The 27,318-nt window shown below is 37.0% G+C and overlaps 1 protein-coding gene across 2 annotated transcripts in view; it reads right to left on the reverse strand.

The window, feature by feature from the left end:
• LOC129727005 (E3 ubiquitin-protein ligase TRIM37-like) overlaps positions 1-27,318 on the reverse strand; it is a 134,899-nt gene that overhangs the window by 16,692 nt on the left and 90,889 nt on the right. For both annotated transcript variants that reach the window (XM_055684347.1, XM_055684348.1), the window contains exons 8-11: positions 13,106-13,662; positions 12,837-13,048; positions 3,139-3,535; positions 2,959-3,084 (exon numbers count right to left, since the gene is read on the reverse strand). In XM_055684347.1, coding sequence (XP_055540322.1) covers positions 2,959-3,084; positions 3,139-3,535; positions 12,837-13,048; positions 13,106-13,662 — 1,292 coding nt within the window. The remainder of the gene's footprint in view (positions 1-2,958; positions 3,085-3,138; positions 3,536-12,836; positions 13,049-13,105; positions 13,663-27,318) is intronic.

Here is a 27,318-nt window from a genome sequence, read left to right on the forward strand (position 1 = left end):
GTGGTTGATGATAATCTTCCTCCATTACAATGGATTCTGGCGAAAATAACTGACCTACATCCTGGAAAAGACGGCCATGTTCGTGTTGTAACACTACGGACCAAGGATTCGACCATTAAGCGGGCTATTAAAAATATATGCTTGCTTCCATTGGACGACGAGATTGACAGTTGAAATATGTTAATTTCAACGGCGGGAGGATGTTCGAATATTCTACACTTTTCTAAAAGTTAGTTGCTACACGTTCTACGTTTTTCTGATAACTGAGTTGCGATATGCTCCACATTGTTCGAGAAGCATATCCAGCCAATCAGCGCAAAGCAAACAACAGCGAAAAGGAAAACGACATAAAAAAGAATGTGCTATAAATACAGGGGTGCGTCGCGCATCATTCATTCAGTGTTTATCTTTTGTGAAAGACGAATCGCGAAATACAAGTTAGAAGTAAACGTTAACAGTTGAGTTTTCTTTCGGTGAAAATTACAGTCCACTATTGAAACTACATACACTAAGGTCGCTTTTTACGCGGTTGCTTACGCGTTTTTTTACGCGGTTTTTTATACGCGGCACGTATCTCTCGTGTAAAAAGCGACTTTAGTGTACAGCAAAATTATTTAAGCTATTTACACAAAATTACATTTGTTGCAAAGACAAATAAAGCTCATATTAATTTAACCACAGTTATGAAAAAAATATTTCAAAGTTCAATACTTTTATTGCTAAAAAGTAGCGAACATACAGACAGAGTTTCGCAATGATTATGAATTGCATAATTACGAATTTGTGAATATGTCCGCCATTTTGTATGTTTCTCTGTGTCGCTTAAAAACATCTCAAAAAAAATTAAAAGAAAACATCTTTTCAAAAGGAACAATCTATTCTATTTATTTGGACGGAACAGTTTGATACCCTCTACCTGTATCTTCCTGGTGACTGTTTCTGCGTCCTGGCCCAACAAGAGCCAACTAGATAAGCTACGAATCAAAGCAAATGACTAAGGTCGTGGACATACTGGAGCGGCCTGCGCTGCGAAGACGGCTCACCTTGCCGTGGATTAATGTACAGTCCTAAGTAGAGCTGTACATTAACCTGCGGCAGAATGAGCCGCCTTCGCAGCGCAGGCCGCGTCCATGGCCTAAGATTCAATCAGAAGCATCCCGACGGGCATGGTTATATATATTTATATATATATATATATATATATATATATATATATATATATATATATATATATATATATATATATATATATATATATATATATATATATATATATATATATATATATATATATATATATATATATATATATATATATATATATATATAATTTTAATTTAAGGAGTAAATGTCGTGCTGAAGATAGAAAATCAAACTAACTGAAAATATGATTGTAGAAACTACGAAAAATATAGTTCAGCAGGTGGGACTCGAACCCACAACTTCCAAACTTTGGAAGTTGTGGGTTCGAGTCCCACCTGCTGAACTATATTTTTCGTAGTTTCTACAATCATATTTTCAGTTAGTTTGATTTTCTATCTTCAGCACTACATTTACTCCTTAAATTAAAATTAAAAAATAGCATGACTTTGCTTAGAGTCGAAAAAAGAAAAGTATATATATATATATATATATATATATATATATATATATATATATATATATATATATATATATATATATATATATATATATATATATATATATATATATATATATATATATATATATATATATATATATATATATATATATATATATATATTGGTTTCTTCCTCAGCAATTTTTATTTGCATTCACCCCGAAGCATCATTGCAATTTGTAATACCATTCACAGTGAATATTCATCGGAATTGATCTGAATGACAAGGCTTCTGAAACGATGTATTCCCATCTGATCGCTCAATATCCCTTCGGATGACTTGAGTAAATCGTAGCCAATACAAGTCAAACACGAAGGTAATCATATTACGTTTTAATAACTATTCATCGCCCACAAGCCACTCGTAACAGTTCAGTTCACCATAGGCATTGTTTCCATTGCTGAGTGAATACACTGTTGCCACGTGTTGTTCGGCAATAATGAATGAATACGAATGCAACGAAGTTATACTCAGCAGCCCTGTTTGAAAGCACCCTTTCGAACAAATTTCTCAGATAAAGATTTTCTCCAAATTTAAGGTTTATTTTTGATCCGAAAAGCATATGTATTTTACACAAAAACTGGAATTATCGGTGCTCCCACAAACCATTATTTTCAAAAAATAAGCCAAAAGATCTGAGTACATCATTCGATTCATTATAACGTACTACACTGCCTATAATCGCATACCAGTCCCACCTGCATTCTTGTCGTTTTTATAGAGAAGTTATGATAAATCTCTATCTCATTATATTATGTCGAAAATATGAGAATAAACCACGCTCAACTACTGAAATAATCTATGCAAGAAAAATAGCTTTACGTGTTGTTTTCGCAACATGATGAAAATTAAGGTGGGACTGATATGCGATTATAGGCAGTACATCTCTGGTGAAAATTTCAAAATTGTCGTGGTACATACTGTACATTTTTGAGTAAGGCCCTTTTGAAGGTCGTAAAGCGCAAAAAGCGATATTAAAAACAACGAAATGCTCACTGTAAAGCACACGAAATAGCTTTCAAAACGATTTTTATACAACATCGTCTTTGGCGACAAATGTACGTACGCTAGCGCTGATGTTGAAAACAAGACGCAGCGCGAATGCCAACCAACGTAATGATATTATCCGAGCGATGATTTTATTGAACATTTGTTCAAAGTGTTATGTCTGTTAGTCTGTACTAAAAGTCTCTCCCAAGCCGGGATTTGATGATACGATAACTAAATGGAGCTGGACTGGACCAGCATCGTACGTCTAGAGCAACTGAGAGGTCAAAGTATGTTTGTAATTACTAAATAAATTATGTAAACTTACAACTTAAGTATCTTTCTCCTGAGTTGGATGCAATATTAGTCAATGGTGTAGTATTTAATCTAGGCGGTTCTAAAAGACTTTCAAAGACACTAGCTGATATTATTGGTTGACGGAGGCTCATCCAACCTGTAATAGATAAAATATTGAAAATCACATTGTTTACATACATTATATTCCTACCTGTACTAGTTGAATTATTCTTTTCTGTAGATTCAGAGATACTGTTTGGTAAATTCAAACTTCTAGAATCGTCAAACAAACTCAATAGCATAAGCTCGTCTTCAAGTACAGTGTGGTCTTCCGCAGAAGCTACTTTAGCAATCGGAACTGATCTACCGTTTGGAATACCATTTTTAGTGTGGTTTGAAGTAGGAGATTGCATTGCGGGTGTTTTCTGAGACATTGACAACTCAGCATATTCAACGTCGTTTTCACTGGATATTATGTCCTCAGCATCATTATCATTTTCTTCAACAGAATAATTATCATCGAAAGCTATCTGAACATCGGCAGTGTTAAGTTTATTTATGTTTTCGTTGTTACAGTGTTGTTCTTTATTTTCTGTTGTACCATTACCCTGCAAAGATTTAGCAGTTTTTTAGATGTGACTGGATAAATAAACAGATAGTCTAATTTGAATCACAACATATCTGCTATACTTTTTGACTTTATAGTATCTAGTATTTGTTAACAAGAAACAAACAGATAATCCAATTTGAATTAGAATATATCTGCTATAATTTTTGACTATATAGTATCTAGTATTTGTTAACAAGATGTGTGTTTGGGGCCCCAAACAATCCTAAACTTACCAAAAGTCGATTGTTTTTTTCTTCGCTTGGCGCATTGCATTTAAAACGTTTGGATATGAAAATTGGTAAGGAAAAACATTTTTTTTTTGTATTTCTTTTCTAGAGAGAGATCATTACTGCTTCAACAGTAAACTACAGCACGTTAAAGTGTAGTATTTTAGATGCTCAACAAGCTTAACGATTTTGCAAAGAAAGCTGAAAAACTAATAAGTCCCTAGAAATGCTATATCTGTTTAAAGTTGAATATGTCGTATTAAATGCTGAAAATCATTCTTTCTGCTAACACCAGCGGTATGCCGGCGCTAGTAGGGTTACTATCAGTAGTGATTAGCAATACTCAGACGGAAAGAATCTCGTGAGTCAAACGGAAAGAATCTTGTGAGTCAAACGACGTCAACAAGAAAGGTAACAATACATTGAGAGGTATTATTTACAATCAGGTACAATAAAGGATGTCTTCGCGGTTTTTGCGATGCACTCTATTATTCCCCAGTACTTCTATCGTCACCACTGATTATACGAGTCGGATGAAAAAGTTAGTCAACATTGTGCACAGGTACAGAGATCTGGCACCTCTGACATGTGGTACCCAGTTGCCAAATTGGCGGTTTTTTCAACACTTATCACTCTCTCTCTCTCAGTATCCCTAGTAGTAACCTCTGCAACTTGTTGTAGATCCTGGATACGCCTAGAATAGTTACCTACAATTAAGCCATTATAAGCTCTCTAGAAAGGGAAATGCAGATAAGTAAGTTTTCTCACACAATTTCGAAATTCAATGCACCAAGCAAAGACAAAACTAATGGACTTCCGATAAATTTTCAATCGTTTGGGGCCTCAAATGAAACAAAAAAACTTGGGTCTGGCTTTGTGAAATTTCTTCATATAACTACGCCTCAGTCCACTAAACATGCAACAACAATCTAATTTTTTGCCCATTCTTTACTAGAGATGGTCGGGTTTGATGTTTTTCAAACCAGTACCCGAACCGAACCCAAAACTTTTTTTTCGTTCAAACCCGAACCCGACCCGAACCCGAAAATTTTATTTCTTTGAAGCCCGAACCCGACCCAAACCCGAAATTGTGAAACCCGAACCCGACCCGAACCCAAGATTTCATAGTCGGGTTTCGGGTCTTCATACCCGAACCCGACCTGAACCCGACATTTTCAAACCCGAACCCGACCCGACCCCGAAAATATTTTTTTCACAAAACCCGAACCCGACCCGTACCCGACACTTGCAAAAATTTTCAAACCCGAACCCGTCGGGTACGGGTCGGGCTCGGGTTTCGGGTTTGAAAACCCGAAACCCAACCATCTCTATTCTTTACCACAGTTAAAGAGTCTAATGCTGGTTTATGTGCAATTGTGGCACCGTTAAATTTGATTATTTTCAAATCGACGTTCTTTGAACACAAAACCACCGGGAAAATTGAGCTTTTCAAACATCTTCTTTCTCAACTGCTCGAATAAAACGTTTCTGCTCCAAAGTCGATGGAATACGCTTTTTACGATTCTCTTGTTCTGGATTCCGATTATATTCTGAGGAGTATGGTGTAATGGTGATTGGTTATTCGAATGTGTCTTGATATTTTTCTTTGTTAAATTTTTTTTTCTCCCCTTAATCTTTCGGTCATTTTAACCCCGTCTCGTTGACCTGGCATGAATATATTTAAATTTACTAGTTGGGACGTTCGAACTTATTCTTCCGAGAGAAAAAAAGAAAAGAGCTGAATGATATCTTTGTACAACAAGAGGTGATGATAGTTATAGTGGGAATCCGAGAGACACACATGTCAGATTGTTCACTCGAGACTGAGCATTATGTCTGGTACAATGTAAATAACAAGGAGAACTCGCGTATCAGAAAAGGCGGAGGAACAACAAAGCAATTTATCAAGTCGAGAATTTCTACAAGACCAGCTCCAAATTTTGTTCATCACTACTTATGCCCGACCGGTTAACAGAGAAGACAACGGTAAGTTCTCTATCCTTCGTTACGTACTTCGTCTCCCTGCAGATCTCCAAAACATATTTATTATATCGGGTGACTTTAATGCACATCTCGGCAGCAGTAACAGAATCTATTACATCTTCAGTTCAATATAAACGGCCTGGAACTGAAGAATATTACCTTACATTGCCTCTGAATAAGATATTACATCACGTTTGCCAGACCAAAATCGGTTCAAGTAACTTGTTGCAAGAAGCAGAGCCGGATTTAGACGCTGGGGGCCCGGGGCAAATTTGTTTGTGAGGCCCTCTTTTCTTAAAACATTTAGAGGTCCTGGAAAGTGACGAGCAAAAAAAACCTTTGAATTGGGGGGCCCAGGGCATTTGTCCCCTTTGCCCCCCCCCCTCAAATCCGGTCCTGGCAAGAAGCTCGCTTTGACAAGCGAGTAGTCGTGGGTTCGAATCTTAGTAGAATCCATTTAGTTGTCAAATGACTTCACCATGGGTTTATTTTCAGGCTTCCCACCACATTTCCTTTCCTTTGAGCTAAATTCTACAATACCCCTGTTGACTCTCCCTCTAACAAAAATAAGTCCCTCTTATAAAAAACTCGTCTGAGTAACGTATGAAAATTCTCTTCAGAGAGTTGTAATTAGTCAATATTGGTAGGATGGAAAGAGACTCAGTATAGTAGTGCCGTAAGATTGAAATAGAAGGGTAAAATCCATACGCAAGCAAGGATATAAATCATAAGCCTATCACTTATTTCAATAGTGGTACTGCCAATAATATGAAAAATGGAGTACAGAAAACACCTGGACAATAGATCAAATATCTCTGGTCGCATTGATCAGTCCACATAGGAAAAATAGCTTGGTGCATTAGAAAAAGCAAATTGACCACATCCTTATGATCATCATGCCATTTCTCAAACGTCCAGACACCAGATGTTTCTTCCATCCACATTGATCCAGTGATCATAGAATAGTAATAAGATTCATAAAACAGAGACAGAATCAAGCACCTTGTCGGACCATAATCAGGGTGGCCAGCAGATTTCCAATTTCAAATTCCCGGTTTTTTCCCGGTTAGAAATTGATGTTTTTCCCGGTTTTAAAACGCAAAATATTTAAGTTCAACTACGTTTATTCTTTGACAAAATAAATTTGTGAGAGGATTTTATTTTAAATATCATTATTTCATTTCAAAATTTGAAAAAGGGCTAACTACTTCGGCCAACATCTACTTGCTGTTGATTTTTCGACTTTTCATGACTGAGGAATGCAACTCGGCCCATTGTGTAAATTCCAAACGAGGTATTATATGGTATTATCTTGTGTCTAGTAGAAAGGGCACACTTAGGGCTTTTCGAAACAAGTAACGTGCAGAAAATGTCATTCTCTCAAAATTTTCATTACTTCATTCAGCTAAAATCAAGATATCATTACGAATCAACTTGTTCATGTTTCAGAATATTTTCACATATACATTTAATTTAATTTATTTTGAACCGTTCTTTGGAACATTTTTTACGTAAATTAATTCCTGGTTTAAATAACTGTTTAACTAAAGCGATATTTGTAACTTTCTGCACTCTTTGGTTGCGATTTTCGCGTTTTGTAGAGCTGGTTTCTGCTTTTTCAAACCTTTATTATATATATTTTTACAAATTTAGAATTAAATTCAAAATTGTTTTGGCTGCTGTTGAGCTTCGGAAACGACAAATTTTGAAATTATTTTCTATCATTTCAAGCCTTGAGAAATTTCATCAATTGTTGATTTTGTCCTTATTTGTGCTTATTTAAAAATAAAATATAAAAATAATTTTTCACTAGTTCTGAATTGAATTTTAAATATGATTGTGGATTTCTTTAAATTCAATTTGGAATCTTCTATAGGGTTTCTTTTTTGGAATTTTCGTCAGATTTAAATTTAGCAACTTTTTAGCTAAATTCTTCATTTCTGACATCATTTTCTCTTTTAAAACTTGATTTTAAATTGAATTGACTTAAAAATTTATTGGACTTTACAAAAATTTCCATATATTTTTTTTTCTTGTTTCCTGTTAATTTTTCATAGTCATTTTTAGTAAATGAGAGTTTTTTTTCAGAGTTTTTAAAATAATTAGAGCACATTTTTTTGGCCCCGAATCGAGATATTTTTTTGCCTTGCCTAAATCTGCAATTAGCGAAATAGCCGTTTTTGGCAATTTTAAATTTGTTTAAGAATAAATTTTTGCATTTTTCAACCTAATTATTACCCATTTTCTGGTGTTCACACACTTTTCTAGATTCAGTTTTGAAATTGATTTTAAATTGATGTTGTTAGTTTCTTTTAGGCTTTAATACAATTTCATTGCTTCTAGAAACAGTTTTTGCCTTTTTGAGCTAAAGAAGAAGTTTGTTTTGTGTTTTCTGAATCCGCGTTCTAAATTTCAAAATTTTCAGCAAAAATCTATTTAAAAAAATTGAATTTATTACTTTTATAATTTAATTAATTTTTTTTATGTTTTAAATTAAAATCTGATTGCCGACTTTTATCGAAGAGCGTTAGAATCATTTGAACATATTTTTTATCTTTCGTTTCTGTAAAAGCTTCATGGCAATTGTGAGCTGAATTATAAACAATATTTCTGTCGTTCAAAATATTTTTTCCGTTTTCTTAAGGATCTCTTGACGCTCAGTTATTGCCTCGGTATATCTTTAATGAGTATTATAAATGAAGGTACTTTCGTCAGAACTGTCAAAATGGTTGCAGATCTCTATTCGTATACGTAACGAAAGGTTCAACAAATGAACGCAATCAATCGTACAAACAAACGCTGCATAATGTAAATAGTATGAAAAATTTGTAAGCTTACGCAATAACATGTACATTATACGAAATCAAAAATAACAGAACACAAAAATTTCGTTCAAGTAAATACTCGTGCTTCCGTTTTTTTTTTTTTGCTCGTTACGTGCAAACGTGAATAGTTTGTATGAATGTACATTCGTGAATTGTACAAATTATGCGTAAAGTTGCAACTCTATTCGATAACTTGCAGTACGAATGTTCTATACATCCAGCAAAAGTGCTGTACAATCTACGAATTTCATGTTTACGAAATGTGCGTGCAGAGAATAACGATAAAATATTTTCAGTGTAGAAAGGACTAATTTGATACCATTGTTATCCTTACGTGGTGTTGTTCCAAGTTTATTTTAGGCGAATAAGGGCCATAACCTTATAGTTTTGACTTTTTTATTTGGAAAATATGTCTTTCTGATTTTGGAGGATCATGCAAGCAATTTGAGAAAAAAAAACAAAGACAGGCTCTGTATTTTTAAGCCTCTAGAATACTATTTTATGTATTTTGAATTAAATTTTAAATTCTTTTCGTTGCCTCTGGTCTTTGAAAACGCAAATTCCTCAAAATCAATTTCTGAAATTTCTGGCCTCAAGACATTTTCTCAAGCGGATTTAAGCTTAACTCATTCCCGGTGGAGAAAAATCAGTTTTTACCTCAAACAATGAACTTTAAACTCTTATTACTAATCAGCTATATGCATAATTAACATAAACTGTACTGTATATTAAACTTCAATCTATTCTCTAACGATGCTGAATAGTATCGTCGTGCAAATTTTCAAGTATAATTGTTCAACTCAAATCAAAGTTTGAATGTCAGGCCGGGAATGGGTTAGGTTACGATTTTTTTTAATTTTTGCTTATTTTCCGTCGGTCTATTTCCGCTACTATTGTGTAAAGCGACTCCAACTAGAATCTTAACTAACGGACCGGTACCAACTTAACTTGACTAACGGACCGGTACCAACGGCTTCACTTTTCCATGCGATAGAAGAACCCAGAGATTTTTCGCCTCAGAAAATCTCCGGAGGATTGAATCTAGATCAGTTTTAATTGATTGTGTGTGGATAACGTCACCACACAACCATCGACACCTATGGCGTTGGGATTCGAACCCAAATCCAGCGTGGTTGGTGGAGGCGTTACTTGTTTCAGGTTTAAGATATTTTTTATCATAGTTTAGTTTTTGACTATTTCAAGTTAACATATAAAACCTTATTGGAATCATTCTTGACTTCTCTGGTCTTCAAAATATTTTTAAGTGATTTGAAGTTTTAACCTTCCCTGAGCTTTGTAGGTTTTTGTTGGCGATTTGTAACCTAAGATTCAAATCTTGTTTCTTTTCAAAGAATGTTTTTACATCAATTATGAATAATTCGGTACATAACTTTGAAACAAACAGAGACATAAATGACATTAGACGTTGATCCTGTAAAGTAGTGATTGTTATGGTGTTTGATCGCCACTTGCTGTTGAAGCCTTAATCAGTGCGAATGGGAAGGAAAACAAATTAGAGAAAAACAATCGCAGCCGAGATTCTTACATATGACGACTGGCTTGTTACACCAGCATCTTACCCCGAGACCTACTAAATGATTTCTTGAGTCTTCCAGTGTTCGTGAGATGGCAAAAATCACAGGAGGGTTGTGTGCAAAGCCACGACCGCAAGTATGAAGTAGAATACTTTTACAAGAAAACCCGGCTGCTTGCGTGTCAGTAATGTTTTAATTTGTTGTTCAATTTAATATCGGATAAGATACCGATCACATCTTGGCGTTATCACTGACAGTGCGAATAAAGTATTCCTTGTGATAAAATAAACAATGAAAAGCTGATTTAACACTCAAAACTAGACGTCTCATGTGTTGTCAAAATGAGCACTGCTACTGCTGCTGCTAAGGGAAGACTGCTGTTGTCGGTGTCTAGAACTATTATGAGCGGCTTCGACTGAAACAGGCTCTTATATAGGGATGAAAAACCTATCGATGGTAGTAGGAAATCATCGATAACTATCGATAGCCGTTTCAGTCGATAATTTCCATCCTTACTCTCATACAGACAAATAGCAAATTTAAAATGGCAAGGTCTATGATTCTGTCGACCGTGCTTGGGAAGCAATAATATTAACGACTAATCAGATCAGTCAAATTTCGCGCTTCAACAAGGATTGACCATTCTCAATAATATAGTTGCTTGTCATGATTTAGACTCGATAATTTTTGAAATTTGATTATGCGAAAAATTAATTTTTATGCTGATAATGAAAGCTTTACGGATGTTGTGCTCATGACTGAAGGAAAAGGTAATTCAGTACGTTCTGAGACACGTAGATAAAGCCAAATATATATGTTCCAAATTTCTTGAAAGTGTAAATTGATTTAAGAGAAAATATTAACTCTTCAATTAGGTTTTTATATCATCCTGAAAAGGACAATTTGTTGTTTAATTCAATGTTTGATAAGATGCCGATCACATTTTTGCGTTATCACTGGCAGTGCGAATAAAGTATTCCTTGGGGGAAAATAAACACTGAAAAGCTTTCCAGAACGTTTTTTTTTTCATTAGATGCATTTGCTAGTGTGTCTGCTATCGCTCAGAGACAGCATTTCACTAAAATGCCACACTGCATCAGCTGGACCTGCTTATCGATATAGATGATCGATATAGATATATCGATATAGATGCTGAGACCAACGTCAACCGCTGCGCTATCCCCGTTGCCACAGTAGTGGACGCTTCCGTTGCCATTGGTATCCGCTGCCCTGCATCACCTGGTCCTGCTATCAATGCTGAGACGCGTTCCGCTATCCGTTGCCATACCACAGCTGTGGCCGTTGTCCGCTGCACTGCTACTGCTGCTGTATCCACTGCTGCTGCTAAGGGAGGACTGCTGTTGTTGCAGTCTAGAATTATAATGAGCGGCTTCAGGTGAAACAGGCTCTTATATAGGCTAAATAGCACATTTCAAATGGCAAGGTCTATGATTCTGTCGACCGTGCTTGGGAAGCAATCATATAACGACCAATCAGAGGCCAAAGTTTTCGTTTTGACAAGGCTTGACTATTTTCAATAGTACAATAGTTTGAAAAATAAAATGACAATTATCTGCATTTGGGAAGAATCTTAAAAGATTTTCCAATCTATTGCTGCAAGAACGAAGGAAATCCATCGAATACTAACCGATTTATTAGCATTTGAAATTGGACATATTTTTCACATTTTTCGGTTTTAGATTTTCATTTCACATCCCTATGTAGCCGAACTTCCTGAGAGAAGTATTCTACTTCAAAAATTTATAGCGTGTTGAACTAAAACAACAGATCCCAAGCATAAAGTAAATGATAAATAATGTTCAAAATAAACATGACAAATTTCCCGGTTTAATATTGAAATTCCCGGTTTTTCCCGGTTCATTTTCGAATTCCCGGCTTTTTCCCGGTTTTCCCGGTTCGCTGGCCACCCTGATTTCAGGATTTGATGAAGACTTCGATGAGATACGTTGAGATCCACCGCCAAATTACGGGGCGCTTCTTAGCGATCTACATCATGGCAGGTCTCACCACAGTAGCTCGACGTCCCGCTCATATCATTTTTTTGTGTACTTTCGGTCTCCAGGTATCTTTTAGCTGTACGATATACAAAACATCTGCATACACCAGTTTTACAGTTCGGTCGCATCTTAGAGTTGGTGGTAATTTCAAAATGTCTTCCATTGTCGTTTTAGAAGTTAATGGGCTCTTCGCAGCATATGAACAATCCAGTCTCCAAATATGCGTTATTTCTCGATTGTTAGCGTCATCTGGCCGGAAAGAAAAAGCAATCTGTGCTTTTTCTTCTCACTTGATCGAATTTCTGATCTGGGTACACCTTAGAGCATGCTTGCATCATCAACATCGATTTCGTGATTGCGTGTTTTTGAAACGTAATGCGTATTATTTTTAATCATGAATGTAACATATTAATATAATATGGGTATTCATGTCGAGCTCGTAAACAAATACCCAGCCGTAAAAATACTCACCTCCATTGACGAGTAATGGAAGATACACAGTTTACGGCTGGGTATTCGTATACGAGCTCGATGTGAAGACCCCTAATATATTTAGAACAAGCTTTTGTTTTGCACACTTCAATTACAATTGCACAAAAAAGACGAAAACTGATTCAAACAGATAATTCAATTCAGTGAACTAGATTTTGCCCCAGACTAACTTTGATCAGTTCTATGTACAAAATATAATTTAATTCTATTCCTACTTACCGAGATTAAACTAGATACACATATATTAGATTGAAGACTTGGCGATGAATAGGAAGTAAACAAATGTTGATTCTTCATTGATTCAGACAAACTGGTATTTGGCTCGAATGTTGCAAGCGTTTCTGTGTTTGTATCACTTTTTTGAGACGTGGGTGAATAATTGTAACCATTGTTGGATAACTGCGTATGTTCAGATTGAAGAAACATGTAATCTGTAACAAAAATTAATATGGAAATTTTCATTTGTGAATATCATTATTATTATTTACCAGTCGATACATTTCCTTTATTACTAGACGCTCGTACATTACACATAATATTGTTACTATTACTTGGCTTTTGATTAGACGCTTCGTCGTATTTCATTTGACTCAAATTAGAACATATTTTAAACATGGATGAATTATCCATTTTGTGACTGCTGCATTTTACTGTAGGAGGCATGCTGCTCGTTTGAAATGTTGAAAATTTCGTATCTGCAGGTATGTTGGACTTCACCTGATTTTTCTCACTAATTATCCGCTCCGCGCTCTCCAGGCGATCATTCAATGCTTTAATTTCAGCCAAATGAACTGCCTGGGTTCGAAGTAGATTGTTTATGTACCATTGTTGATCCCGACATTTGTGATGAAAAGTTGACGGGCGTACTTGGTACCGCAGTTCAAGAGTATCCGTTACGATATCTAAATATCCTTCATTAGCAAGTAAATCTAGTCGAAAAAATCGGTTGTAACCCCAGCACTCTCCTATCTCGAAATCTGATACAAATTCTCGTTGGATAATTTTCGAAGAGTTGTGGTGTATCATTTGAACGCGATACTCGTACCTTGAATAAACAAAATAAATGAAACCACCAAACAAATGAACAGAACTTATTTTAATTAAATTGATATTGAGAGCAGTCCATTATATATTACTAAAACAATCAAGTTTTTAAATCGATGATTTTGTTTTCAAATACCGACTATGGAATAAGCGTCCCAACAGTGCTGTAAACCTTTTTGATACCTGTATTATCACAAAATCTCAGCTCGTCTCAAGGTACGATGACAACAGGCGATTACAACTAACAAGCCAGTCGTCGTAGGTTCAAGTCACGACTTGGGAGAAACTGTTAGGTAGTGTCCCAAGTACCTGGTACGTTTCAGTAAACGAAACGCCAAACACTTTATGCGAGGTCCCAGGTGCCCGGCCGGCAAGCAACAGGCATGAGAGTAACGCAACTGAATTTGAACCACTGCTACGCGGCTCAATAGCTTCAATACCAAGCAGCCTCTGAGTCGTTTTCGGGCATCGCTATCGTATCGAACTCCTACCGCATCCCTTCCGAAAACGGTTACTGGATTGCTGATAAATCCATTAGAGTGGCCATTATTACAGACGACGAGCGGGCTCCTGCCTCAGATGTAACCTCAAGAAAGGCTGCCAAGATGAACGAAGTGCTCTACTGCAGTTGTTATACTCCGCCACGCTGGTCTACCGAATGGCTCACCCACATGGTCGACCTGGTATCTAGCAAACGGGCCTAACGCCATTGGTGGTGGCGAGTGACTTTAACGCTGGGGCTGTTCAGTGGTGAAGTCGCTTTACGAACCAGAAGGTTCAGATCTTGTTGAAAGCTTTGGCAAAGCTCAACCCGAATCTGGCCAACATTGTTACCAAATGTACATACGGACATCAACTTGACGTTCTCCAGCCCAGGACTGATCATGAACTGGAGGGTGTAGACAACAACGTCGCGGGTGAACAACATCGTATTTCGATGCCGAGGTATCCGAAGAGGCAATGAGGAGAGAGCGCGAGGGTGGCAGTTGGCTCCGCCCGACTGCTGATCAATTAGTCCTCGGACTATCGCTGACGTGTGACGCCACCATGCCTAGGATTCGCCAACTTAGGAATGGGAAGTCACCGGTTTACTGGGTAACTGAGATGATAGTGAATCTTCGCAATGCGTGCATCCATACAAGACGAAGGATGCAGCGTGCGCAAACCGACGAACAGAGGATCTCTTTTCACGCCACGAGTCAAGTACTTGACCTCCGGCGGTCGAGTCTCACTTTCGACGTTCCATCAGTATCAGCATCGCCATTAATGAGGATGTAGAATGCCTAATCAACTTGACACAAAGGCCATACGAGGTAGCAGAAAGTCATTCTCGATGATCAGATGGCGGCGGCAATGGTCCAATCCCACGAAGGGTCGATGGACGCACCGACTCATTCCGGAGGTATCCGAATGGGTCGGAAGGCGCCATGGAGATATGAACTTTATCCTGCCACAGTTCCTGTCAGGCCATGGCTTCCTTAGGCAGTATCTACACAGATTCGGGCACGCGGGGTTCTCCAATGGAGTCATGGAGATATGAACTTTATCCTGCCACAGTTCCTGTCAGGCCATGGCTTCCTTAGGCAGTATCTACACAGATTCGGGCACGCGGGGTTCTCCAAGTGGCCCTCGCTTCGTGCGTTCAAGAAGCGATATGATGGTAGTGAGCGAGCCAGACACTACTCCGGACAACTTAGTTCAGCAAAAGCGTCAAGACCCGGACATCTGGAGTGCGGTTTGTGCAGCCAGATAGCCCTGGAGCTACAACGTTTGTGGCACGTCTATCACCATCACGCCACTGGTAGCTAACTGTCAGTCTCCAGGTCGTTAGCTATGAGGTATGAGAGTAAAAAGGGTGCCTGAAGCACAAAAAGCCACTTCCCGACGCAACACTTTACCGTTGTTTCTGGAAGATAGAGGCTGGGGACTGGAGGGGTTTTAGTGGGCTTGGTTAGATTTAGCCCCACTCCCTGAGCTATCTTCTCAGGTATCTATTTCCCTTCCATCTTGCAAAAAAAAGATGCGAAATAAGGGCCCCCAAGTAGAGCACAGGACAGAAGGGATGAAGTTATTTAATCCGAAAAAGAAAACACTTGGAATTCAAATACGTTTCCGACAAAAGATATACGATTGAATTTGTGCAAATCTGTTCGAGGTGGCAACACTGGTTGTTTCTGGTTGACATTGAAGAATTTTCTCCGCGTATTATTTTTTAATTTTTAGTGCATTATCTCAATTTAAATCCAAATAAACATTTACTCAATAAGTGATCACGTTACTGATTCGAGCCAAGTTGTGTCTAAGTGAAATATGTATAAATAATCGTACAGAATAAATTCATTTGGGCTAGGGAATTCGGTCCTTGAACGTGCCCATTGTTGTGCTTCATTACGCTTTATCTCGGCTCGTGGATACTGTTGGTGCACTACTGCTGCTGTTGTTTAGAAGAAACCGCTTGGCAAAATATTTCGCTTAGAGTAGAAGTCGATTGTAAGTACGCTTATAGACACATTTAGTGCATCGCTGTACCCTTCGAGAGTTTTTCGAGTTATTCTCTGCCGCCCAAACGGAATGTTGACAAACGAAAAGCAATTGTTGGCTAACAGTTCGGTACACATATTTGGTCTCGCTCCTAGGGCAACGGCATGTTATTTGTTATACTTACCGCCGCTCAAACGGCTACTTGACGAGCAAACCGCTTGTGTCGTGGTTGACTGAGTTTGGTCTGTACGCTGGAAAGCAAACTTCAACATGCGATCTATGAATAGCCGCCAACTTGAATCTATCTGCAGTAATAGTTTGCCACTACTATTGCTGTTGTTTGTTCTGAAGTTTCCCCCACGGGACGGGACTTTTTCTGGACAGTTTATACTGGCAACATTTGTTCTGTTATTATTCAGTACCACTTTTTCTTTTACCCAACTGACTTCGTTTATTTTTATTTTGTTAGTGTGTGTTGCTACTCTGATACAGTTTATTTACTTTTTTATCTAAAAATTATTTTCAGCCTAACTTCAGCTTGTTTTTTTTTTCACTTTGGCTCCCTGCCATGGAAAAGGAAGATGAATTAATCTGCATAGCATGCAAGAAAAAAGAACCTGATGCCTCAAAAGTTTTAACGTGCATGTACTGTTTCTCAAGTGCCCATTTAAAATGTAAAAACATCGTTGGTAATGCTGCCCGACGAATTAGAGAAATTGATTACTCCTGCTCAGCCGACTGTTCTGCAATATACCAGCGAATTGTAACAATGCAAAATAGCAATAAATAGCTGCTGATATGAAAGCAACACTTTCTGCCTCTGTTGTCAAGGAAATGCAATCAATTTCTACTGAGGTTAAACAAATAACTGCTACCATTGAAAAATCCCAAGAATTCCTATCTGCAAAGTTTGATGAAATTGTGACCGATTTCAAGGATTTAGGCAGGAAAACGAAAAGTTAACAATTGAAATAAATCGTTTAAAAAAGTCGCACAATCAACTAGAGGGTACGGTTAATAAACTGGAACTGATAAACGGGATAAAACTGCTTTTTGCAATAATGTAGTGGTTTGGGATATCCCGAAATGTGCTGACGAAAATGTGGATCAGATTATACAAAAAATGCTTTACAGTTTAGGTTTCCGTGAAAATTCTTAAATTTTTATATCTGCTGAAAGAATGTTTGCTAATACCAAATCTAACAGTGCCTTGGTTCCTAATCGAATTGTTTTTTTTTTTTTGTAACAAAGCTTTAAAGGAGGACGTCTTGAGCGGAAAAAAGAGTTTGGAAAACTATTATCCACTATGATTGATGAGAAATTTGTCGTTGATGGTAGACCAATTAACGTAACTTTGCGCGATGAGTTATCTCCATTATTTCTGGAGTCACTCAAAGAGCTTAGAGATTCTCAAGAATTATTATTGGGCGGTGTTGTGCTAACGAAAAAAGATGATAATAGTAAACCAGATTAGAAACAGAGAAGATCTTAGCCGTGTTATGAATATTTATTTGAAATCAGCACATGCTGAGGTTGCTGGAAAATCTCCCTCGCCCAAACGGAAAAAAAATTTGAAATAATATTTCGCAGTTGAACTATTGTTATTAATAAGCAAAAATGGATAATAAAACTGGGGTGTCATTGCGCATTTCGTTCCGAGTAACTCGAACAAAACTCAATGATCGCTGGTGGGCGTTATGTTTCGTTTTTCGTATTTTTTTTAGACTTTGCGGGTTAGATGAGCCGAAGGACAATTGACAATGACAGCTCCTTTTGAGCTTAAAGCAAAATTGGCTGTATGTGACGTACTCGAAAATAGCGCAAATCGTTCGAATCGAGCTGCGCAATGCCATCCCTGATTTAATTTTGAACAGTTATTACGATAACTTGCATGAATGTAATTCTGAATGTTCGGTTGGCCCCAGCTCGTTAAACATTATTCAATGGAATGTAAAAAGGTATAAACACAGATAACAGACATCCAAGCTAATTAAGCTTCATGTGTAAAAAGACGCAACGGTTTTTCAACAGGTCGCAATACACAGTATGGTGGCGCTAAGAACACTTAGTGGACAATGATTTGATAAAATCGATAGTTTTCCAGCTCTTATCGATATTATCGTAATAAGAAAGGTTGCCGTTTTTTAATGTAGAATTTTTGAGCAGTCGTAATTTGCACATAATCGACAATTTTATTCAATCCCAGTTTATATTTGCGATAAATTTGTTTGTTTTAGTGTTAATATGAAAAAAATTACAAAAACCTCACACTGTTTGTGTTATATCGCTGCAAAAACAGCGACTCTATAATCTGTGAGAATTTTCATGCGCCTGGCAGCTTTGACTATAATCTAGCGCTGCCATCACTAAAGTTAGTAAAGTCGCAAGTTGCAGAAAGATGTCGTTAGCATTCCAAACGAGTAAGAATTTGAAATCTTACACGCGATTTCTGGAGTTTTTTGTTCTAGCTTGGATGTCTGTTATCTATGGTATAAATAACTAAGAAAAATTTGATGAAATCATATACTTTGTGAATGAATGTAAGATTGATGTTGATATTATTGGTGTCGGCAAAACTTGGATAAAGAACGAAATTAGTTGTATTTATGATATTTCTGGTTATCGCGCGTATTTCTCATGTCGTGACAACTCTTCAGGTGGATTAGCTGTGTTTGTAAAAAGTTCTTTGAAAAATAAATTGATTGCTACACAGACAAAGCATGGGCGGCATTCTATGCATTTGGAAATTAAGCAACTTGGTAATCTGTACAATGCTATTGGTGTGTTTATCGTTTTCCTTCGTTTGATTATAACGAGTTTCAAACTACCTTAGGCTGGTTGTCAATTGCTACTCCTTCTAAGCCAATGTTGATCGTTGGTGACATGAACGTCCCAGTCAATCTTCACAAACAATATAGTAACTAGATACAAGAATTCATCAGAATCGTACGGATTTGTATGCACGAATACGTCCCAACTCGCCCATCAAGTAATAATATTTTAGACCACTTCATTTGTCCATTGGACTTGGCGTCAAAATTAAAAAATAGCACTATATCTAGCGAAATGAGCGATCATCTTCCAATTATTTCGTCTCTCGTTCTGAATAGTGGGAGAAGACAACAAAAATTGACAATGAATATCGTTGATCGTGCTAAGCTCCAAGACAGATTTTCTTCATATTTGAATGAATTTCAAGTTACTGAAGATCAATACACCTATCACAACCTACAACAACTTACTAGTTGATTGCACCTTCACTAAAACTGTCCGAGGAAAAGGTAAACATTGTCCTTGGATGACATTTAGCCTCTGGAAATTGAGTCAAATTGAAAATAATTACCTCGAAAAAGTAAAATGTCATCCCAATGACACACAGGCAAAAGAAATGCTGATTCATGGGTCTAAAAAAGTATTAATTCCCAAAAAAGGTGTAAAAAGAATACTATGACAACATACTCAAAAGCTCCTGTCATTCTAATGTATGGAAAAAACTAAATGAAATTTTTGGTCGAAAAAAATGTAATGAGCAAAAAATTAATAATATTAATTGATAACAAAACTTTGCACACAGATCACGATGTAGCTGATGTGTTCAATCGCTTTTTCTCTAGCATTGGAAACAATCTTGCTAAAAAACTTCCGGAAAACAATTTTGAGGTTTTGAAACCTATCAAACCTGTCTGTAATTCTATTTTCTTGAGACCCGCAACTGTAAACGAAGTAATCATCTTGATTAGCCAGCTCGATGTTCATAAAAGTAGAGGGCACGATAATATCCCGGCAGACCTAATGAAAGCTAATATAGGACCCTTATCTAACGTATTCGCTAAGCTGTTCAATAAAACTATAGTTTTTGAGTTGTTGCCTGATATCTTGAAAATCGCTAAAGTTACACCGGTATACAAATCTGGCGACAAGCTCGACCCCACGAACTATCGCCCATTTTCTACATTATCAGTTATAAATAAAATCATGGAAAAACTTTTAACCCAATAAACTTTTTAGATGCCAATAATGTATTTTTCAAATTTTCATTTAATTATTTATTTTAAACTTTTTTTATTTTTTTATTTTTATTCATTTTAAATGAATAAAACTTGATAGATGTGGGATACGAGGAATAGCCAATACCTTAATAGGAAGTTATTCATCAAATCGTAAGCAATTTGTAACAACAAACGATACTCGAAGTAGCTTACGTGAGATCGATATTGGTGTCCCTCAAGGGAGTAACATTGGACCTTTATTATTCTTGTTATTGTTCATCATGATCCTGGGAACCTAAAACTTCGTGGTACACCAAGACTTTTTGCAGATGATACGGCTTTGTTCTACCCTCTTGTTAGTACACTCTCAATCCTAAACGATATTGAGACAGATCTGCAGGCTCTTGAAGAATATTTTAATGCAAATCGTCTTTCGTTAAATCTAAGCAAAACAAAATACATGATTTTCAACTCATCGCAAAAAAATTACTCAACATCCTGAACCTTGCACAAATAATATACTCATTGAAAAAGTCGAGTCCTGTAAATACTTGGGTTTGCATTTAGATTCATGCCTTACTTGAGACAAACACATCAAGAAGGTGTCGAGCAAAGTTTCTTCATTATGTGGTCTCATGAAAAGGGTACGGTGTTTTGTACCAAGTGATGCATTGCTACGTTTTTATTTTACGTGCATTCACTCTGTACTGCAATATTCAATTATTGTTTGGGGCCATGCTGCAGAATCAAAACTAAAAAAACTCAAACTTTGCAGAACAGGTGTATAGAAGTCATTTTTAATTTACCTCCGTTATATTCGACAGCTTCGCTCTACTCAAATTTATGCCACAGAATAATTCCAATCCTAGGTTTGTGTGATATTCAAACGATTATTTTTGTACACAATACTGTGTACAACCATAGTTTTCACCATAATATTGTTTTTTCAGGTAGAAGAGCTCTTTAGAGTACGAGACATGCTAATGAGTTTTTGTAGAAACAGAACATACACAAATTTGGGTCTAGGGCGTATTTCAAACTACGGTCCTTTAAAATTTAATTTACTTCCTGATGATCTGAAAACAATAACAAGCAACGTTTTTCTAAAAAGCAAGCTGAAGCAGTTCATAATTAGAAAAGTAAATGAATACATTCTTTGAACGTGTCAACCAGATCGGACGTAAACAGTTTCGCTCGCGTCATGTTTCAGATGAAAATTCAGTTCTATCTTATTATAACTTGTGAATTATAAGTATTATCACAAATTGAGATTTCTTAAATTTGTTGGAGTTGTTGGCAGTGTTTGAGTGTTGGAGACGTGGACATCCCTAAAATCTCGTCGCAGTTAAAGCTCTCTGGTGACAGTGACAGCTGTCATCTAGTTTGACGCAAGTTAACGCGTGATCAGAGTCGCTTCCTTTTCTAACCGCAAAAATGTAGTAAGCATAGTCATTGTACCTCTTTGTTTTAATAAATAGTTTAAATCTGTTTTAAGTACGGTTTGTGTTTTATTTATCGGTTACCTCGCATACCACGAATCGTAACATTGAGTGTTAATTAATTGCTAATTCACGGTGTCGGCGGGGGCAGTATTTTTGCGACGTTTTGGCCAGAACAGGAGTCATTGGTGAGAGCATTCCATTTTATGAAGTTTCAATTAGTTCGAAGAGATTTTGGAGAGAGATGGCAAAACGTTCAGATGCTTTAGGGCAACTTTAGGGCTATCCTGAAACAACTCACCCGGGTCGATGCTTCGACCCGGGTAAGTTTTTTTTTATGGTGATTTCTCAAGGTGACCGCTGAGAGTGTCGAACATTAGAGTGATTTTTCGAACCGTATTCAATATTCTCGAATACAAGTTGTTGAGTATTTGTTTTTTCCATTCCTTTCGTATATTAGGTATATATACAGAAGTATAAGTGGGAGTTCTTACTATATCTGCACTCTGCACTCAAAAATATGCAAGGTGTTTGTTGTCGGTCAGGTGTGTTTTGTTTTTGATGCGCGATGAGGCAGTTTCGGGAATCGCAGCAAAACAGTTTTTGGCCGGTGATAGCTCTTGCACAATATTTAAACGTCTTAAATTATGTGGGGTTAAAAGAGATCTCGTTTTTTAAACCATAAAAAGGTACAATGCGACATCTTTTTTAGGGGACCGTAGAGGATCCGGTCGGCAACGACTTTCCAAAAAAGGTAACGTTCAGTTTGAAAACTTGCCACCGATCTGAATATATGTATTGAATCTGTCCACAATATTTTGGCAACTGACCTTGAATGTAAGATCTACAAGAAACGTAAAACTCCTGGCGTTTCAGAGTCCTCTTAGAAAAGAGGTTCGATAGAACTAAGAAGATACTTTTGCGAGTTATTTTCTTCTGATGAGAAACTCATTGTCAGTGACTTCTAAATGTATGGGAAAAATGTTTGAGAAAATGCTGTTAAGATACATAGCAAACCCCCTTTTTCATAGTAAAAATGTTTTTATTGTTCTGGACTATGATATTTATTGTAAAATATATGTATTTACAATAAAAAACATAGTTAACTTATGGTATGACCACAGACAAACAGACGTGCCACTCGATGACGATTTCATCGACCAGAAAAATAACGATAATTTTGAAATTTTGCTAAGTGGGCAATAATGCCGGTGGGGTCGCTATAAGCAAGCGTGCACATTCATTATCAAAGACAAAAACCACCAGTAATGCCGCTTGTGTTGATTTAAGCTAGCGTGCACACCCATTAGCAAAGACAAAAACCGTTTTACGAAAATAAGTTAGTAGGCAATAAGCTCACATAGTGGCGCATGAGTGTAACATTTCGAATGAGGACGAAGATTTTTCAAGATTTTTGTTCGAAGAGGCACGTCTGTTTGTCTGTGGTATAACTATGTACAATTACAGCAACTTTTAAGGTTTTTTTATAATTTATTTTCTTACGCGGGTGTATAAGATGAAGAAATTCTAAACTTAATCTTTGAGAACTTCACGAGAAGTAAGCCAATATTTCTTTCATATATTGCTATATAAATACATACTATGAGTACTCACAGAAATTATCAATAAAATCAACTAAATAATTAAATAATTTCTTTGAGTTTTTGTTTTTCGATTTTCAAGCTTTTGGTTAAATGTTTCAGCTGAGTTGTTTCAATAATTATGATTACACTTTGTGGCAGCGTGACATGAATTCACGACAACTGTTTTATGATAAGTTTGGCGGTCTGAGCTGGAATTTAGAAATATGTTTGGCGTGTTTGCATTTTTATAAATTCTTAAGGCTTTGGATGCATGGAATTTTGCCAGTTTTCCAATTTCAATAGATAGTTTTTGCGTCAACAAGTTCCTGCCTAACTTCCTCAATCCAACTCCGTAGTACTTACGGGAGTGTCACTGAGTCGGTGGCCTCTCATTAAGTAAGTATTACATCATCAATATCCCCACGCTACGGTAAAGATAAGCGTGGCCAGCAATGATGACTATCGGGCCTACTTCATCTCAGATTGGTTTAAATGTTACTCCCAAACATTGTACCTCATACAATCCGAGTGGAAGCGTTAGTCATCAGTTTTTTTTTCTCGCTTATTTTCCGTCGGTCTAGTTCCGCCACTGTTGTGGCCAATCACCGACGCCCAGGGAGGCGACTCCACACCCAGGACCCTAACTCACGACCCGTTTATTAACGGACCGGCGCCAACGGCTTTACTTCCTCATGCGATGGAAGGCGTGATCCCAGAGATTTTTCGCCTCAGAAAATCTCCCGTTGTCGGCTAGGATTGAATCTAGACCAGTTGGGTTGGTTGTGAGTGGATCACGCCACCTCACAACCATCGACACCTATGTCGGCGGTGGGATTCGAACCCAGGCGTCGAGCGTGGTTGGCGGAGACGTTACCAACCACACTAGGCCCCCGCTCTAGTTTGCAATCTACGAAATATACCGTGCTTACGCTACGCTACATTCTTTGAACGTGTCAACCATTCGTATGTGCAGGTTTTCCACTGGCTGCTACAGTTTTTTTCCCTGCACTATATATCTTATATATATATATATATATATATATATATATATATATATATATATATATATATATATATATATATATATATATATATATATATATATATATATATATATATATATATATATATATATATATATATATATATATATATATATATATATATATATATATATATATATATATATATATATATATATATATCTTATAATTTTATATTCATTGTAGTTAATTAAAAGTGTAAAATAGATTGTTAAATTTCAAATACAAACGTTATCACCTTTTATATAAGACTAGCTGACCCGGCAAACTTCGTCCCGCCCATTTTAAAGTTTAATTTGATAAATTTAAACATTTCAAATTTATTGATTCCTAGCAATTTGATTATATCGTTTGAAATGATTGGTTTTACCAGAATGACAACATCCTCGACTTTTGGCTTTTGTACATCACCTCTATTCCGGAAATGTATTGGGTGCATTTCACTTATTTTCGTTGTTTTCCAGAAATTGAAAGTGGTCATCTTCGAATTCAAAATGGTGTCCAGGGTCAATGCTCGGCTTCTTTAGGGGCCATCCACATACCACGTAGACAGCTTTGGGGGGGGGGGGGGGTTGGTTAATGTCCACGGTCCATACGATTTTTTAAAAATTTATATGGGCAGTTGTCCACGGAGGGGGAGGGAGGGGGTCAAAATCGTTAAAAATCTGTCCACGTGGTATGTGGATGGCCCCTTACATCATTTCGATTACGGACATTTCCATATGTAGTATTATTCGGTTATTTTAAGCTGTTTACCAGAAGTTGCCATTTTACAATTCAAAATGGTGTTTGAGGTCAATTTTTAGCTCCCTGCATCATTCTGGTTCCGGTGATGTCCATATTTTCAGAAACCGTAAGTCGCCATCTTGGATTTTTAAATAGCATTTGGAGACAATTTCTGGCCCCTGAGCGTTATTCTGGTTTAAGAAACACCCATATTCGGTGTTATTTGGTCATTTTCGGCTGTTTTCCAGGCACCGGATGTCACCATCTTAGAATTCAAATTGGTGTCTGTGATCGATTCTAGCTCCTTTGTATCATTCTGGTTCCGAAAATACTCGTATTGTATGGAAATCGGCCATTTTTGGCCGTTTTTAGGAAACCGGAAGTTGCCATCCTACAATTCATAATGGTGTCTAAGGTCAATTCTCAGCTCCTTGCATCATTCTGGTTCCGAAGATAATCATATTGAGTGGTATTTGGTCATTTTCAGCTGTTTGCCAGCTACCGGAAGTCGCCACCTTTGAATTCAAAATGGTGTCTGTGATCGATTTTTAGCTTCTGTGCATTATTCTGGTTGCGGAGATACTAATATTGGATGGAAATCGGCCATTTTTGACTGTTTTCCAGACACCGGAAGTTGCCATCTTATAATTAAAAATGTTGTCTGAGGTCGATTTGTGACTTCAGTGCATCATTACGATTCTGGAAACACCCATATTGAATGGTATTTGGTCATTTCCCGCTGTTCTTCAGAAACCGGAAGTCACCATCTTGGATTTCAAAATGGCATTAGAAGACAATTTCTGGCCTGTGAGCATTATTCGGATTAAAGAAACATTCATATTGGGTGGTATTTGGTCATTTTCGGTTGTTTTCCAGACACCGGAAGTCACAATCTTACAATTAAAAATGTTGTCTAAGGTCGATTTGTGGCTTCAGTGCATCATAACAATTCCGGAATTACCCATATTGGGCCATCTTGAATTTCAAAATGGCATTTGAAGACAATTTCTGGCCCCTGAGCGTCATTCTGGTTTCAGAAACACTCATATTGGGTGGTATTTGGTCACTTTCGGCTGTTTCCCAGGCACCGAAATTTGCCATCATACAATTCAAAATGTTCTCTGAGGTCGATTTGTTGCTTCAGTGCATCATAACAATTCCGGAAATACCCATATTGGGTGGTATTTGGTCATTTGCCGCTGGTTTACAGAAACCGGAAGTCGCCATTTTTCATTTCAAAATGGTATCAGGAGACATGCCAGAAGAAGGAAGGGTGTCGAAATATTATGGACATGTTTATTACACCTAAAAACATTCACCTGCCAAAATTGGTTGTATTGGCTCGAGCTGTGTGAAAAATGTGTTTCATTTGTATAGGATCCCTCCCTTATAGAAGAGGGAGGGGTATCAAACCATTATGGATATATTTGTTATCCCTAAAAGCATCCACCTGCCAAATGTGGTTCCATTTACTTGATAAGTTCTCGAGATTTGCAGAAATTAGTGTTCCATTTGTAATGAACCCCTCTCTTCCAGAAAAGGGAAAGGTGTCAAACCATTATGGATATATTTGTTACCCCTCAAAACATCCATCTGCCAAATGTGGTTCCATTTACTTGATAAGTTCTCGAGATGTGCAGAAATTAGTATTTCATTTGTATGGCACCCCTCCCTTCCAGAAAAGGGAAGGTTGTCAAACCAATATGGAGATACTTAATGCTCCTTAAAACATCCACATGCCAAATTTGGCTCCATTTGCTTGGTTAGTTTTCGAGATGTGCATAAATTTGTGTTTCATTTGTATGGAACCCCTCCCTTTCAGATCTTAGTCACCTTTCTCGGCCCTCAAACCTCTATATACAAAATTTCACGCCGATCGGTGCAGTAGTTTCCAAGCCTATATGGATAAGACAGACAGACAGACAGAGCTGCATTTTTATATGTTTAGATTCCATTTTTTTACTGTGATTCCCTTTAAAGGAACAAAGTTCCACTGGGATGTCACACTATTTATTTTGTGGTTTAGTTTCTCCGCGTTTTAATGTTAATTTTAGTAAGTGTACACTAACAAGGGGCTCCATGTGAGCTTTTTGGTGTGGGGGTCAGTGGAGGGTATTAATAAAAAAAAGTGCTTTTGAACAAGAATTGGCATTGATTATTACAATGATTAGGAGGAGCATATACCTAGTCACGGAGAAATAATAAGTATTCCACTTACTCTCATTGTGTGTATCGCTAATAAAAAAAGTGCGAAAAACTGCGAGCTAGAGTGCCTATAAATATAACTAGAGTGGCGCCATGTCATCAACGTAACGCTGATAACACTGAAAATCCTTTCTCTTTTTCCCACACGAGTTTAATAGGTTGTTTGCTCAATTAGAATTACACTGACAGAT

This window comes from Wyeomyia smithii, chromosome 3, assembly GCF_029784165.1.
Source record: "Wyeomyia smithii strain HCP4-BCI-WySm-NY-G18 chromosome 3, ASM2978416v1, whole genome shotgun sequence".
Taxonomy (NCBI): domain Eukaryota; kingdom Metazoa; phylum Arthropoda; class Insecta; order Diptera; family Culicidae; genus Wyeomyia; species Wyeomyia smithii.